Below are 16,907 nucleotides of genomic sequence, written 5' to 3' on the forward strand. Positions count from 1 at the left end.
ACATCTAGCCGTGTAGGAGTGAAGGCCCAGGACACAAATGTCTCTCTTTTTATCTCCCATTTATTCTGGATAGACTGATAACAGTGGATATCTTGAACGACAGGTGTGAAACAGTGACCTGTTCAACACATGAATATTTATAATAATAATGTTATATTTTTACTTTAGATCTGAATTATATTCCCCCCTACTGTATTCCCCCCTAATTATAACTCCCCCCTACTGTAATTGGCGGGTTAGAACTAGGGACCTCTTACATGGATGCCACATACGTACAGTAAATTGTAGCCTCACTTACTCAGACTCTTCTGGGTTTAAGGTTAAGTAAACCATTATCCCAAGAGACATCCTCATGATGCGAGGGTTACATCTGGGCTTAGAAGTCGCAGGCAGGGCCATCTTATAATGAGAGATTACAACCATTCAAAAACAAATTTAAGACGATTTAAGACATTATAAGGCTGAAAATGTTGAGGGACCTGAGGTTTTTTTATGGTCTGGCAAAGTGTGCTGCACTCATCTTGTCTCCAGTCCTACAATACACTGTAAATGCATACACACAACCTGGTCCAGCCCATCATTTTCTTTGCAGTTTGCCTGAGCCACAGTGCAAACTCCCTCTAAGAGACATCTGTCAATCTGATGAGCAGTGTACACAGACCAGACGAACAGATTATGCCTAAATAGGTATGGCGGGCGTCAAACTCAGCCGTGGTCAGGGTCAGGGTCTGGGTCTCGGGTCCATCATCGCCTGTATTGTGACATGATTGAAGGATATATCTTACTGTGTGTCCCTGAGGCAAACTAAAAAAAGGTCAAGTATATGGACAAAAACAGTCTGTGTTTGCAAATTTGAACTAAATGCATTCATCGTTATTGACCAGGGGAGGGTAAAAAAAACATTTGCCGACATTTTGGGTCTAATTATTATCCATTAGTTGTCCATATTAATACATCTACAATACGCCATCAATTGGTCATTTGGGCATGCTGTAGCGCTAGGACCCAACGTAGATCGCACATGGAAAGTCAAGCCTTGCCTACGAGTGTTTCTGCAGCCTGATGTAAAAGAGTATGATTCTGTCTGTGTCATGTACAAACTTATTCTGTATCGTACTTTTTTCCTGACGTTACGTTTTAACGCTTTCTTTAACACATTTAAGCACTCTTGAAGAGATAATTGCTAACTCCTTGAGCGCACGGCACGTTTTGAACATGCTCGGATCTGATGGGACGTTTTTGACAGCTCCTCCTTCGTAGTACCTCTATTTCTAGGTGTCTGACTGGATTTTTTCGTGTGTTTTAATCTTGATGATTCTGTTTCCCGCATCCAGCATCCTGTCAGTCAACCCCGAACTGCATGTTATGCGAGTGCTGCCATAGCACAACCCGAACGCGTTTTCTTCTGCGAGCCGCCTGGCAACATGAGAAATTGGCGTTGGAATAACTTTGCGTTTTTTATTGTTTTTCATATTTTCGTGCCCCTGCCAATGGGCAATACAGTCAACACACTTCTCAATTTACATGACGGTAAGTAATTAAGGCTCACTATTTTCATTTTTGCTGACAGTTTTGTTTCCTTGCTGTTCCTTCCTTGGTTGTGTGAGTGATCGTACAGTAAGTGGGCTAATGTATCAAATGTCTGAGTCACTATCATTAGGGTGAGTGTGTTAACCAATCGAAACAGATTATCAAACTTGTTTAATGTAAAAAATAAAACCCTTATAATGGATTATGAACTCTTAATTTAAAATGTTTATGAGATCATCTAGATGGGATCAACGAATAGACTTTATTGTACACGTGTACCACAAGTTTGTGTCTGATAATTGTATTATACTTACCTCCGCAGTGATGTAAGTTTTGGTTTATCCCCATTTGAAAAAAATAAATAAAGAGATAGAGGAAGAGAGGTTTGCTGATGTGGTGCGTCCTGTGTCTATTGTTTCCTCTCAGTGAAATAGACAATAAGTAAACAGCAATGTGGGGTGGAAGAGTGTAATGAGTTTAACTGATGTACATCGCCTGTTTACACTCAGTTTAGATGTACAATAAATAAAATGAGGAATGTTATGGTTTTATCTTTCTATGTTTGTATTAGTGGGAGAGTGTGTGTGTGTGTGTGTGTGTGTGTGTGTGTATGTGTGTGTGTGTGTGTGTGTGTGTGTGTGTGTGTGTGTGTGTGTGTGTGTGTGTGTGTGTGTGTGGTGGGGTCGGGGGTGGGGGGGGCAAGCAAGAGATAGAGATACACTAACGGGATTCTGGGCTGGGCTGTCCAGATCACCTCTGAAATGTGTGAGAAGTGTCCTTTGATCAGAGAGGGGTTCTAATGAGAGTCTCAGTCTGTTAGCCATAGGGCTGTTCTCAGATCCGTTTCTGCCCTCCCTCTCCTACCCACCACCATACACTTAGCCATAGTGGTTGTTCTCAGATCAGTTTCTTTCTTCTTCTTTTTAAAAAAAATCTGTTTATTGGGTTTTACATTTTTTCCAATATGACAAAAAATAAACACAAGCAATCCCCATAACCAATCCCTCCACTCCTCCCCCTTCCCTCCCCTCCCCTCCTTCCATTCCCCACAGCAGAGATATGCAGCAGAAAATAATATTAATAATAAGAAAATAAAAATAAATTAATAAATAAAAGAACCGTATGAATTTCTAAGTGGAAAAATACCTTTAATAATAATAAATAAAATGAAGGGAAGGATAAAAGGAAAATAAATGCATAAATAATAAAAAAATAAAAAAAAAAGTTTGTGTGTGTGTGGGTGCATGGCATTCTATCTAAGAGCTCTAGTTATCATCATCCTCTGGGATAACTGTTAAGGTCTTTACATAGTCCAGAAAAGGTATCCATATTTTTTCAAAGTTTCTCCATGAGCCTTTCATGGAAAATCTAATCTTCTCCAGCTTGATACAATGTAATACATCTTTGATCCATCTACTATGGGTAGGCGGAGATACATGTTTCCATTTAAGGGGTATGAGGCGTCTAGCCAAGAGAGAGGTAAAATACATAACTCTATTAAGATGCAAAGGAGTATTGGTCTCAGGAAGAACACCAAACAGGGCTGTAAGAGGATTGGGTGGAATGTCTATTCCAGATATATCCTTAAAGGATTTAAATATGTCTGACCAAAATTCAAATAAACAAGGGCAGGTCCAAAACATATCGATCAGGTCAGCAGGTTGTTTACACCTGTTACATGCATCACGTGTACCAGGGAATATCCTTGCTAGTCTAGCATTAGTATAATGAACACGGTGTCAAATCTTACATTGTATCAAACCATGTCTTACACATATTGATGAAGTGTGCACCAGCTTTAAAGCAGTCTCCCATGCCTCGTCTGTTAGCTCCACTCCCAAGTCTTGCTCCCAAGCAACTTTGAGATTATTAAGAGATTCAAGTTTGGTAGAACCTATTTCCTTGTGTATGATTGAGATTAGGCTCTTTATATTGAGATTTAAAGAAAGAAGATAATCAATTCGAGAAAGAGTAGATTGATTTGGATATTCTGAAAATTCCTTCTGTACAAAATGTCTGATCTGGAAATAGCGGAAAAGATGAGATCTAGGTAACTGGAATCTTTCAGACAACTTTCAGAAAAAAAAACCTTTGCTGTACAGATCAATAATGGTTTTGATTCCCTTGAAGTGTCTGAATGCTACATGCCCAATAGTACTTGAGAAAATTAGGGAGAGCCACCCCCCCCTCACTATCTTAGGCTGTAGGAGATAGACCTTCTTGATGCGCCACGGTTTGTTTCCCCATAAAAAGGATGTAATAGTCTGGTCTAATTTTGTAAAAAAGCTTATTTTAATAAACACTGGGATATGTTGGAAGAGGTACAAAAACTTGGGTAGGACAACCATCTTGACAAGACTAATGCGACCATCCAGCGACAGAGGTAGAGTTTACCAATGGTTAAAATCTTCTTTCAAACGTTCTAATAATGTGAGGAAATTTTCCTTGAACATAAGAGGGAAAGACTTAGTGATAAAGATGCCTAAATATTTAAACCCACTATCTGTCCATTTGAAAGGAATGATTGAGTGAGGTATTCTTGTGGACACAGGGGTTATAGGAAAAATTTTGCTTTTGCTTTTCTGCAAGTTGAGCTTATATCCTGAATACCTTCCAAACTGCTCCAATATAGACAAAATAACAGGGATGGAAGAGGTTGGCTTGGATATATCAAAAAGTAAATCATCAGCATACAAGTACACTTTGTGAGTCACCCCTCCTCTTGCAATACCCTTAAACTTTACCTCACTACGGAGCCAAATAGCTAAAGGCTTGATGGCGATTGAGAATAGCAATGGTGAAAGTGGGTAATCCTGTCTCGTTCCACGTTTGAGAGGAAAGAACGCTGAATGTATGTCATTTGTGATGACTGAAGCTACAGGGGCTGAATATAATACTTTAATCCATGAAATAAAATCTTAACTAAACCCAGCCTATTGAAGGCCTTTTACGCATCCAATGAAAGAACAAATTCAGGGGATTCAGAGCCTGGTGAGTGAATTATGTCCAACAATCTCCTTGTGTTAAAAAAATAATGTCTCCCATGGATAAAACCTGTGTGATCAGTAGATATGAGGTCTGGAACAACTTGTTGGAGACAGGTGGAAAGGACTTTAGTTAGAATTCTTAACAGCGAGATTGGTCTCCAACTGCTGCAGAGAAGGGGCTTCTCAAACTGCAGAGAAATTGATGCCTGAGATAGTGTCTCCGACAGTGCCACTTTGAAAGTCACTGAGCTCTTCAGTACGACCCATTTTACTGCCAATGTTTGTCTCTGGGGATTGCATGGCTGTATGCTTGTGTTTATGCACCTGTTAGCAATGGGTGTGGCTGAAATAGCCAAACCCACTAATTAGGTTAGGGTTGTCCACATACTTTTGGCTATGTAGTGTATCTGCATTATAGTTCTCTGTGGCTCAGTTGGTAAAGCATGGCACTAACAACACTTAGGTTGTGGGTTTGATATGCGCTGGGACCATATATACTGAAAATGTATGCACTTATGGCAGTGTAACTCACTTTGGATAAAAGCGTCAGCTAAATGGCATATATTATTATCTCACCATTGCTAGCTAGCTGAGTTGTATGTTCAGTAGGATGTGCTCACACTGTACGGCTCTAAAAACTAAATATGTTTCAGAATCACACAGAAGGTTACCCACTGAACCTGGGTCTGATGTCAGCAGGATATCAGCTGAGCTCCACTCAATGTTACACAAAGGACTTTATAGAAGACATGGTTTAAGTGTTTCTCGCAGTCTCTTAGAGAGCATTGACCTGGTGGGCAAAGAAACGCCGCCGGTGGGCAAAGAAACGTTGCTGGTGTCATGGTCATAGTGAGACACTGCAAGACCTGTCCACCTCTCCCAACTATTCTCCTTGCCAATGTCCAGTCACTGGACAACAAGCTGGATGAACTCAGGGGGAGGATTACTTTCTAACAAGACATCAGGGACTGCAACACGCTCATCTTCACCGAGTCATGGCTATCTCAATCGATACCAGACGCAGCCATTAAACTAGCCCACTATTCCTTACACCGACATGATCGACTCGCAAGGACAAGTTGCTAGCAATCAACACAGCTGACGTGAGGAAGACTTTTAGGCATGGCAACACCCGCAAAGCTGCCAGACCAGACGGCATCCTTGGCCGTGTCCTCAGAGATAACGACTACTGCTCTGTCGCACTCACCCCAATCATCATGAAGTGCTTCGAGAAGCTAGTTAAGTCTCACATCAACTCATCATTACCTGCCACTCTGGACCCTCTTCAGTTTGCATACCACCCCAATAGATCCACAGATGACACCATCGCCTACGCCCTGCACTCCGCCCTATCCCATCTGGACACGGTGAGAAAGCTATTCATTGACTACAGCTCAGCATTCAGCACCATTGTGCCCGTCACTAAGCTCAGGGACCTGGGTCTCAACACCTCCCTGTGTAATTGGATCCTGGACTTCCTGACGGGTAGACCCTAGGAGGTGACCTCATCCACTCTCAGCCCCATACTGTACTCCTTGTTCACCCACGACTGTGTGGCCACGCACAGCTCCAACTCCATCATAAAGTTCGCTGATGACACCACTGTGGTTGGCTTGATCACCAAAAATGACTAGTCAGCCTACAGGGTTGAGGTAAGAGTCCTAGTGGACTGATGCAAGGACAACACCCTCTCCCTGAACATCAGTAAAACTAAGGAGCTGATAGTGGACTTCAGGGCAGGAAGAAGGGGACCACGCCCCCATCCACATTGCAGGGAGAGAGTCAGCAGCTTCAAGTTCCTTGGTGGACTTAAGTCACCGAGGACTTAATATGGTCACACCACTCCAACGCTGTGATCAAGACGGCGCGTCAGTGCCTGTTTTTCCTCAGGCAGCTAAGGAAATTTGATCCTTATGATGGAAATTTGATCCTTACGAACTTCTACAGATGCACCACATGTACCTTGTTCTTACAATGCTCTTTTGTAAAAGACACTCAGGAATGCACAGCATTCCCAGTGTCTGATATTATTATTATTGTCATCATAAAGTACAAGCAAACGTGGTGTGAGTAAAGGTGTGAGTAACCTTATATGAGATGTGATTACTGTGGGGGGACATGCAGCGTTCGGCCTGTAGAGGGAGCTACAGGACCGTGGCCAGGGTGACGTCAGCGAGGCTCCATTGCACACCTGTTGCAAATGAAGCCTCGTTGACTAGATGGTTTAAGATGTGTGTGCCTCTGCATTCGAGGGAGAAGGACGGAGACTGGAGAGTCTCCGAGTGTTTGGTTTTGGAGGGCTGAAAAGCCAAATTAGTAAAGACTTGATAAATAAACGGGACCTTTCCCTCACTACACCATTGCGTCTGCCTCTGTGTACAATGGATATCTTTACAGTCAATACCCATTACACCTGGTAAAGGAGCATGCTGACTGAGACAGACAGACACTTGCCGGTAATAGCCAGCCAGCCCCAGGAAGGCCCTCACCTCCTTCTTTGTCTTGGGCCGCGGTGAGGCGGCGATGTGTACAATGGACATCTTTACAGTGGCGCCCAACGTGGGGCTCAATCCCACGACCCTGAGATTAAGAGTCTCATGCTCTACCGACTGAGCTAGCCGGGCCATGGACGTTGCAGATTTGCAAGCTAAGTTCGCCGACGTGTTCTCTCCCCTGCCCGGTCGGACTACGCTTATCGACCACCATATAGAAACGCAGCCGGGTTTAACGGTGCGCACGCGTCCCTATAGGTTACCGGTACACAAACGAGACATTGTGTGCAGGGAATTGGAAGCCATGCTGGAGCTGGGTGTGGTCGAGGAGTCCCGCAGTGACTGGTGTAGCCCCATGTAGACTTCCTCTCCAGTGCAGGGGGGGGGGAGTAGGTTGTCGGCCGTCGTGTCCCCGGCCTGTGTCGGGCGGTGGGGGTATGTGGGGGGACATGCAGCGTTCGGCCTGTAGAGGGAGCTACAGGACCGTGGCCAGGGTGACGTCAGCGAGGCTCCGTTGCACACCTGTTGCAAATGAAGCCTCGTTGACTAGATGGTTTAAGATGTGTGTGCCTCTGCGTTCGAGGGAAAGTCTCCGAGTGTTTGGTTTTGGAGGGCTGAAAAGCCAAATTAGTAAAGACTTGATAAATAAACGGGACCTTTCCCTCACTACACCATTGCGTCTGCCTCTGTGTACAATGGACATCTTTACAATTACTTAAGTTGATTCTCACAGGATGAGTTGCTCCTACAGCTCAGTGGACTTAAATGAAGTGTGGAGGTTCAAATACTGCTTGTGTCCAAATGGAGCCCCTTCAATTGTATTCCAATGGGTGTTTTTTGCCCGGAAAAAAATGAAAAAGGAACCAGAGAATGAGCTATTCTCCCAGGCCATGACTGCAGAGTACACACTTTAAATACCAGAACACCTCCATCTTTCCATAGCTCAGTGACTAGTAAAGTAGTTGAGTATGTAGGAGACTGCGGTTCAAATCCAGTGCAACATGTATAGATCAAACTTGAGTGTTCAGTGAATTTTCCTTTATCATACTTCAGGGGGTCATGAGGTCACAGTGCAAAATAATGCTATTGTATAGATACTCATCTGGTATGGTCTAGACTTTCTTACTATATACTGTATATACAATATGGTAGCCGTTGCATGATCACTATTATTCTCTACCTATGTTGTAAACTAGAATAGAATTCCCACATTGCATTGCCAATTCACATCCAAGCAAAGCTTTCATTTATATCGGGATACCAATATTTTGCCAACGTAAGATTTAGTTTGTGTGGTGAATGTTTTCTTGAGACAATGGTGAAATCCTGATTGGCGAAGACAATGGATATCATCTCATATTCAATTGAGATGGACCTGCCTTTCGCCTCTACGGAATATATATTCCGAAGTGTGCGTGTGTTCTTAGGTACAGTAGATTTCTTTACTAAAACTGTCACGTTGGAAACACTGAGGTGAGTTGGAGTACCTCACAAGCACAGCCTGATAAATTGCTGTTAATCCCCAGACCTCCAAGCCCACTCCCCAGGGCTCCATGGCAGAATCCTGGATCCCCAGAGAGCCAGTTGGCCCCCATGCTTCCACTGCTGCTCCTGGGGGGGTGGGAGTGGGTGTTGGAGGTAGATCCAAGGCAACCCACAGCTCAAGGATGAGGGACCAACGCTAACAAACACACACACACACAAACACACAGACATGCACGCACATACGCACGCGCACAGACATGCATGCACACATGCACGCACACACGCGCACACACACACACACACACACACACACACACACACACACACACACTCACATCTGGAACCTTAAACAGAACAGGCTTAAGTGGTGAGGGATCTCACATTACCATTATTTCACCATGATCCACATGGCCCAATGTTTACCCAATCATCAGCTAATGGGCTGGGCTGTCTGAAATAGGGGTGGGGGTCCAACATCCAAGATTAACACCTGCTCTTCCAGTTAGCCCCGGTGTAATTATTGCATGCCTAGACTGTGTTATCACTGGGAGGGAGTGAGGGTGTTAGCAGCAGGGCCATTCAAGCACTCTCTCTGATCCAGAGGGGGTCCCCCCCGACACACACACACACAAATGTGCGCACGCACGCACGTACACAGACTGAGAATGATTACCTCATAAGGGCTGGGACTCCAGCTCACATCAGAAAATATCACATTCCAAACAGTTGATTGGCGAATAAAACGTAGTTTGTTTGTTTGTTTTGTACTTATAGCACTTGATCCAACATGAAGAGAATTACTATCTGTCCTAATTCTGGCAACATTTCATGCTTCACAGGGGAGAAGATATAGTATTTGTTCCACTAGATAACATATGCAGCTCTGAGTGTGAGCCTTTAGAGGAGGCACTGTGGTGTATGCTGTTTTAATTAAGGGAGTTTGTTTTCAGGTTGCCTCTAGCCTCTGAGGTATGTAAAACCATTGCCATTGTCAACGTAGAGTATATGAGTTCAGTGTACTACTTTGTCAAACAATATTGCCTTTGTGTCTGTTTCATTAGCTGAATGGCACGACTGGTGTCTTTTATTGTGTGTGAAGTGGGTGTACTGTGAGGCTTAACAAGAAGAATTGTAAAAGCCTTTACTTTGATGTCACAGCGTTAGCCCTGAAACCATAACCGCCATGTTCAAAGGAGGCCTGTGTCGCATGAATGGTATGAATGGTGCTTCCTTTGTACTGTGTATTTTCAGTGATGAGATAAGGGCAACACTAGAGAATGCTGCTTTAGAATGGAAGCTCAGGCACTAAAAAGAAACACATTTTACAGAATGGATTTGACCTGCCTTTTTTATATGAAAGGGATGAGTGAGTGAATGCAGTCAGTGGCTCAATGAAAGAGTCATTGATGGCACTTGACCTGCTCCTTGTCGCAAACACATCTCTTTTACCGCTACTTCACCACCTGAGTGCAGGCAAGACAGCGTCTCAGCGCTGTTGTAATTTCACCTGTTATGTTTAATGAAAATGTGTCCCAAGATATAGTTCTAGATGAAGCCTCAATGTGTAATAGGAATGTAGAACTGAAGCAGAAGTTCAGTTACATATAGGACCAGAGCCAGGGAGGCACCTCAGTGATTACAGAGTAAGGAGAGAATGATGCCGACTTGGCCACCTCCGTGCTCTGTTAGTCTCTGCTCTCTCTCTCTATTGTCCTCTACCTCTCAGCACTTCTCCCTCTCACTCCCTCCCTGCCCTTGTTCATTTTTTCTCTCTCTCTCTCTCCCCCCCACACACACATATACATTACTTCTATCTCTTTCTCCCAGTGCTCCTCAAGAGACAGATTTACAGTAGAACATTGCTTAGTATGCACACTATCAGGTGTGAAAGAAAGGTAATGTATTCTGTTTGTATTGAACAAAGAATCTCTCTCTCCAAAAGAAAATTTCTCTTGGAATAAGACTGTGGTTAGCGTTCCAAGATTCTTATCAGAGAACATATGACAACGAAACCATTTTATTTATAATTGTAAATGTTTCCCGGGAAAGATCAAGCATGTGTGAATGATCATCAAATTTGTTCCTCGATTCCAAGGAGAGTGTTGACAGCTGAGGGTGAGATGACAGGTGCAGCATTTGTACCTGTTTACTTTTCACCCTGCCTAACTAGCATACACACACACACACAGACACATACACGCATAGGCATGCATACAGACACACACACAGACACATACACGCATAGGCATGCATACAGACACACACACAGACACACACACAGACACACACACAGAGGTAGATCTCTCTTTATCGACACCATGTAAATAATGAACACTTCTACGTGAGAGGGAGCAAATTAATTTAGGGTGAGAACAGTGTTAAAACAGTGTTAGTGTATATATAACGCTTTCACGTTATTAAAAACATTCTGCCTGCATCTCTTTTTTAATTATACTCCAGCCGTAGACTGCGGCAGACGCTGTTAAACTGCTCCCTCTGTTGCGATTTTCACTCACCACTAAAATCAACAAACTACTGTCGGCACATGATAAATTATCCTATAAAAACAGGAGGTCTTATTTGGTGCCCTTGTCAGGATATTAACCACTGTGGATAAATGGGGTTTGGGCCATGCTGGGAGCTCTCTCTCACCTGTCGAACAGCCTGTTTGAAGCTGGCATAAAAGCAAATGTGCTGCTGTCATATGTCTCATGTTCAAAAAGATGCAGTCAGCCTAAAGAGGAAGAGAGAGAGAGAGAGAGAGAGAGAGAGAGAAGGAGAGGGAGAGATAAACTTTTCCAGCTGTGCATTGAAGGGGAAAAATAAACATGACTTAAAACTTGACAGTAGGGACACTACCGTAGGCCTGAACTGTCAGACAGGCAGACAGATACACGCACAAGCCCGCACGCATGCAGGCACACACTCACACACACACACACCCAAGCCTTGTCACTAAAGCATTAACAAAAACATAAACACACACTCACAGCATTAGAACCATCTCCATATAGAGAGCCCAGCCCTAGTGTATACAGTAGCTGTAGAGTTCAGGAAGCCCTGTGTACTGGTACCCAACTCTGGTTCCCATATTCTTAGTGGGGATAACAGGTTTATTACATCCCCTCTGGCCTCCCTCTCTTCCTCCTCCTTCACCTCCCTCGGCTCAGTGTTGCCATCACTTCCTCCTGGGCAAACACAGGAACCCCACTGGGCCTGTTATCACAGTATGTGACACAGGATAGTGTGCAGCATACTGTATTGTTTTTCATGTTAACAGCATCCTAACATATCACGTGTTTCTCCTGTTTTTATGTCTGTCTTTCACCTTACATGCCTGCATCACTCTGGAACAGGAATTTAATTCAATGTGAAACAATCGATGAACAAAAAAAGTGAAAGAGAGAGAGAGAAAGCATAAGAGAAGGGGAGAGGTATAGTAGAGAGAGAAAAAGAGAGGGAAGAGAGGGAAAGAAAAAGAGAGAAAGCAAGAGAGAGTGAAAGATAGTGAGAAGGAGAGAGAGAATGAAAAAGAGAGAGAGGGAGTGAGAGGAAGAAGGAGAGAGATAATGAAAAAAGAGAGAGGTGGAGAGATATGGTAGAGAGAGCAAAAGATAGTGAGAGAGGAAGAAATAGAGACAAAGAAAAAGAGAGAGAGGGGGAGAGATATGGTAGATAGAGTAAAAGATAGTGAGAGAGGAATAAAAGAGAGAGACTTCATTTCTGTAGTTTTGGTCTAGTTTTGCAGTGCAGTACTGTGCTGTCTGGAGATATTACAAAAGGTTTGATTCCTTTATGAGCTGCTTAAAAGCATGTATTATTGATGTTGTGTCTGTGGTCTTACTGCAGAGGCCCTTTGGGGACACAACTGCTTCTCAGAAGAACAAGAGAGAGAATGAGAAAGAGATACAGAGAGAGGAAGGGAGAGTGTGCACTCAGTATAGCATAGTACAGTATAGTAGATGACAGTTACAGTATGTCTGTGGGCTTCTTTGATACTGGTCCTCTCAGTGTCTATACTAGAACATGGTCTGTGTGTTTGAATAATAGTGTGCATAGACTGTATGTTCATGTATATTTCTAAACCCTTTGTTTCATTCACCCTACCACTGTTAATCCAATCCATGTCAGCATGTTGGCTAAGTAGTGCATGGTTGGTTGAACAGTATACACTTACTACTGTGTAACCTGAGGTGTAGCCTAGGTATATGTCATCCATTCCTATGACTATGCATGCTCTCCATGAGGGCACTTTAGGTTAAGTGTTACCATTAGCTAGTTATCAATAACCCCCTTATCACAATGATTATTCAGTCCTAATCACTACCTGTTGATCTGTTGACAGGGAGACGTTTGGACCAGACCAGGCTGCACGGTGGCCCCGCGAGGCCCAAACACTACGACACCACGGTACCGATCCTACTGGAGGAAGGAGAGCACAGACCACTCAGTCTGCTCCGTTCCAAGGTAAATATAAATATAACACAGGCCACCGAGGGGGCCTTTTACACAGTGTAGGGCCACCCTGAACCATACTGTCCTGTCTCTTATATTTTCCTATCATACTGTCTATACCAGCACTTTTCCAACAACTATGGTGGATGTGTGACCAGCCCAGCCCAGTAAAGCTCTACTCTTGGTTGGGCTCTGTAGTGTTAACAAGGGTTAAGTGGCTGATGCTACTCAGAGATTGATAGACAGTTATCTCATCTCTGGCCATGATGCTACTCAGAAAAACAAGAACATTCCAAGAATATTAGCTCACATTCCCACTAAGTTCTAATCAGGTAATCAATGATGATTATAATGGTAGGCTGAATGAACACTACTATTATAATATGCCATACCGCTGTTTTGTAGTGAGTCCCCAAACTTGCCAGGCCTCACTATTCCTCACTAAGTAAGCAGTGAATGAAACCAACATTTTGAAACAATTTGGAAGATTGACTAGAGGCTAGAGTCACTCCTCATTGGCGGTGACATTTTGTTTCCTGGTCTATTTGGGTTTTATAGTTGTGACAAAATCAGGTAGCAATGGACACTAAACCCAAGTCTTGTTACAGAAGCAGACTGATGGCTAGAATAATACTGTCACTTCAGAGCTGTTATAACATGAAGAATTTGTAAGAGACGTTGTTTTGATACACTTCTTTTGACCACCTACATTTAATGCAGTATTTGCATTTATAAGCATAAGGACTAATTACATTCAGCTTTGCAATATTAATGAGTATTCACACAGGCTAAAATAATGAAGTCCATTGAGTTGATAATGGCTGGTAAGCACATTTTGCCTTTATTACAAAAATGATACAATCAGCACTGCACAAGCTAAGCCGTCTGCTCAGGTATCAGGTCTTGAAAATGGCGCAATGCCAAAACGTTGACTCTCTTTGTCCAATGTTATTGGAATGGAAGAAGTACAAAGAACCCCAATTTGCTGGAGCAAATAGTGCTGAGCAGAGCAAAACATACCTACCAATGCAAGAAAACTCTGCTACAGCATGATTTGTATTGTACCGTGTCTTTAATAATATTTAGCAGAAAACGCTGATTATTCAACTAGAGTTTTAGTTTTTCTCATTGCATCTATTAGAAATATGAAGGTAAAGATGCCGACTTTGCTCCCATTTTACCCATTTTTGCACATGCAAATCAGAGCCCCTAGACTTATCTCTGCCATCCTTTATTTTCAATTGCCTTTGCTATTATGCAAACACATCCAGCACGTCCAGGAATCATGTTTGTTAGGGCAGCTTCAGGTAGGGAAACCCAACGCTCCTGGCCCATACCTGGGCCACTATGACCACTACCCTCCCCCGCCCCCCATACCTGGGCCACTAAGACCTCAAATAAATGTTACACATGGTTGTCGAATTCTCCCTCGATGTTTAAAACAGCGATTTAGCTTTAGATTTATCCTTCTCAGTATGAGCTTTTCTCCTGGGTGGATTCAGTTTTCCTGGCTCTTGCATGGAGGAAATACAACTCCTGGCTTCTGCATGAAGGAAATACAACACTTAAGAAGGTCTGGGTTCTGGGTTGGGTTCTTGGTTATGTTACCCTCTCTACGACAGGCTTTACATAAATGTTGAGCTTTACTTGGATGCTAGGGAGTATCAGTGTATCAAAACAATAGTTTTTTTAAAGTTGGTTATGCCATTTCTATTGGTCAATGCTGTCTCTTGAAAATATAGGGGTTTTTTGTTAAGTAGTTAGGGCAAGATTTAGGTACAAATTAATCTGGTTTAATTGCCTATTGAGGACTCAAAAGTTCAATTACTGTCAGCATTGCATATTTTGTTTCACTGCTCAGGAGCCATATGTCCTAGCCATGCAGGGCAGTGATTCATTTGTCAAAGATGATGCTGGTCTGTCTGTCTGTCTCTCTGTCTGTCTGTCTGTCTGTCTGTCTAATCAGTCTATCCATCAACCCACCAACTGTCTTTCCCTCTTTTTCTACCCCCCCCCCCTGACCCCCTCTCTCTCTCTGTGTGTAGGTCTGTTAATATGTTTTTTCATGTAGTTAATTTGTTTTGATGACAACATGAACAGTGGACATAAATCCAGACAGCTTTTTACTACCAGGAGGTTTTCTAACCCCACCTTGAAGACAGCTTTTTCCTCTGACACCCCCGGGTTGTCCAGGTCCACAGGCACTTGGAGCTATTTGTTAGGGAAAGGGACAGTTTGAGCACTCCCATGGGCTCTCTGTGTGTGTGTGTGTGTGTGTGTGTGTGTGTGTGTGTGTGTGTGTGTGTGTGTGTGTGTGTGTATTACATAGTCTGTGACAGCCTCACAGCCCTGTTTCCCAGAGTGATGAAAAGGTCAGGGGAAATTAGTGTTAGTCAACTATGTAATATGCAGCAGATTATCATAAATGTTGTTTCTGTACTACAATAAAAACAGCTCTGCAAAAACAACAGAAAATCAGTTTGCTGTTGAGTTCCAACAAAAGTTGATGTGGTAGGTTTTTTGCAATATTGTTATTCCTAAAGGGGAATGTTTTACCGTTTAACCTTCACTATTAGATATAGATGGCATATGTAGGTCCTAAAGAGTTTTTTAGGTATGTTCCTCTTGATTTCCAAATGAACAGCTAGTCCATGGAGTCACAGACCGAATCTTGATCACTAACCACCACATAGTCCTTCTTTATCTTTGAGGGGAAATTAAGTAGGGTTGACAAGCAGTCAGTTGGTTCATTTAATTTACAAATGGTCCAAAAAGCCCTTTCCAAAATGGAGACCTACCCGACACTCGGTTTGCATATCTTTCTGTCTCTGGTGGCTGCCTCTTCGAAACGTGTGCGCATGCAGAAACACAACAGCTAATGTCCGACACTGCAAGTCCATTTCGCTGAGAATCTCTCGCTTTCTAACCATACTAAATTGGTGTCTCAACTCCCAATAATGAGCGAGAAAGAGCCAGTTACAGACAGAGTATTACTGAACACTGATTTGCATTAATCCACTACTGACGTTTACTCTGTTTTTGAGGTAACGGCTATCGCCACTACTGTCAAAGTGGGGTACGCGTACCCGTGGATCGATCTAGGGGGTACGCGAAATAAAACAGTCCTGTTGAATAGCTGACTGCAGTCTCAGTACCAAAAATGCATGCACGCTATCCAACAGAATAATATTATCACAATGTCTAATATGTACGGGATAATGTTAATAGAATATCAATTAGGCTACAAAATAACCGACAGTGTGAATCGCGCAGGGTCGTTAAATTTAGCTGGAACGCATTTCTCGAATGTTGCCTGAACATAATCCCGCCTACACAAGCCATTAATTATGTTAAATAAGAAAACGAAAATAAGAAAGAAAATGAGAAAAATCTAAAAGTGATAAATACGAACTGGACAATCTGATCACCTTTGGTTTCATTTTTAAATGACAATTATTTTGGCGATTGAGTGCATGTAGGCGCATGGGAAGGCATCTTGAGTGAGTGGTGCTGCCATGCAAAAGCCACAATTGAAACCTTGAATCGGCTACATTTAAGTTGCTCTTTTCGTTATATTTGCCCCATCTAATCATTGATTAGATGTATTGTGATGGAAGTATTCTCTCGCTTCGTCTCATGCACTCTCATTGTCGTTTCGCTCTCTCTCTGTCTCTCTCTCACACGCACGCACGCACGCACGCACACACACTCACACACACACACACACACACACACACATACACGGTGTAACCTTGCATCAGCTGATGCCCTCGGTAACAATAATGTATGGACTTTAACTGCTGTAGCTAAATTAAAGAATATAAATAAATACTCTATTTTTTAATTCTTAAATTTAGCGTGAATATCTTCCTGTGCCTATGAGTGCACGAGAGCAGACACCTCTTGACCAATCACAACAGTGTTTATGCTCTCGCGCCAAGGAATACAAAATTGCCGT

General features: G+C 42.9%; 1 protein-coding gene across 1 annotated transcript in view; it reads left to right on the forward strand.

Moving 5' to 3' along the window:
• Nucleotides 1-689: 689 nt before the first annotated feature.
• Nucleotides 690-16,907, forward strand: part of LOC310823344 (disintegrin and metalloproteinase domain-containing protein 12-like) — a gene marked incomplete at both ends in the record, with an annotated part of 146,657 nt that continues 130,439 nt past the window's right edge. Inside the window, 4 exons of the mRNA XM_083696188.1 lie at nt 690-758; nt 5,807-5,884; nt 8,536-8,647; nt 12,840-12,961. Coding sequence (XP_083552314.1) covers nt 690-758; nt 5,807-5,884; nt 8,536-8,647; nt 12,840-12,961 — 381 coding nt within the window. The remainder of the gene's footprint in view (nt 759-5,806; nt 5,885-8,535; nt 8,648-12,839; nt 12,962-16,907) is intronic.

This window comes from Argentina silus (genome assembly GCF_951799395.1).
Source record: "Argentina silus genome assembly, chromosome: X".
In the NCBI taxonomy this organism is placed as follows: Eukaryota; Metazoa; Chordata; class Actinopteri; order Argentiniformes; family Argentinidae; genus Argentina; species Argentina silus.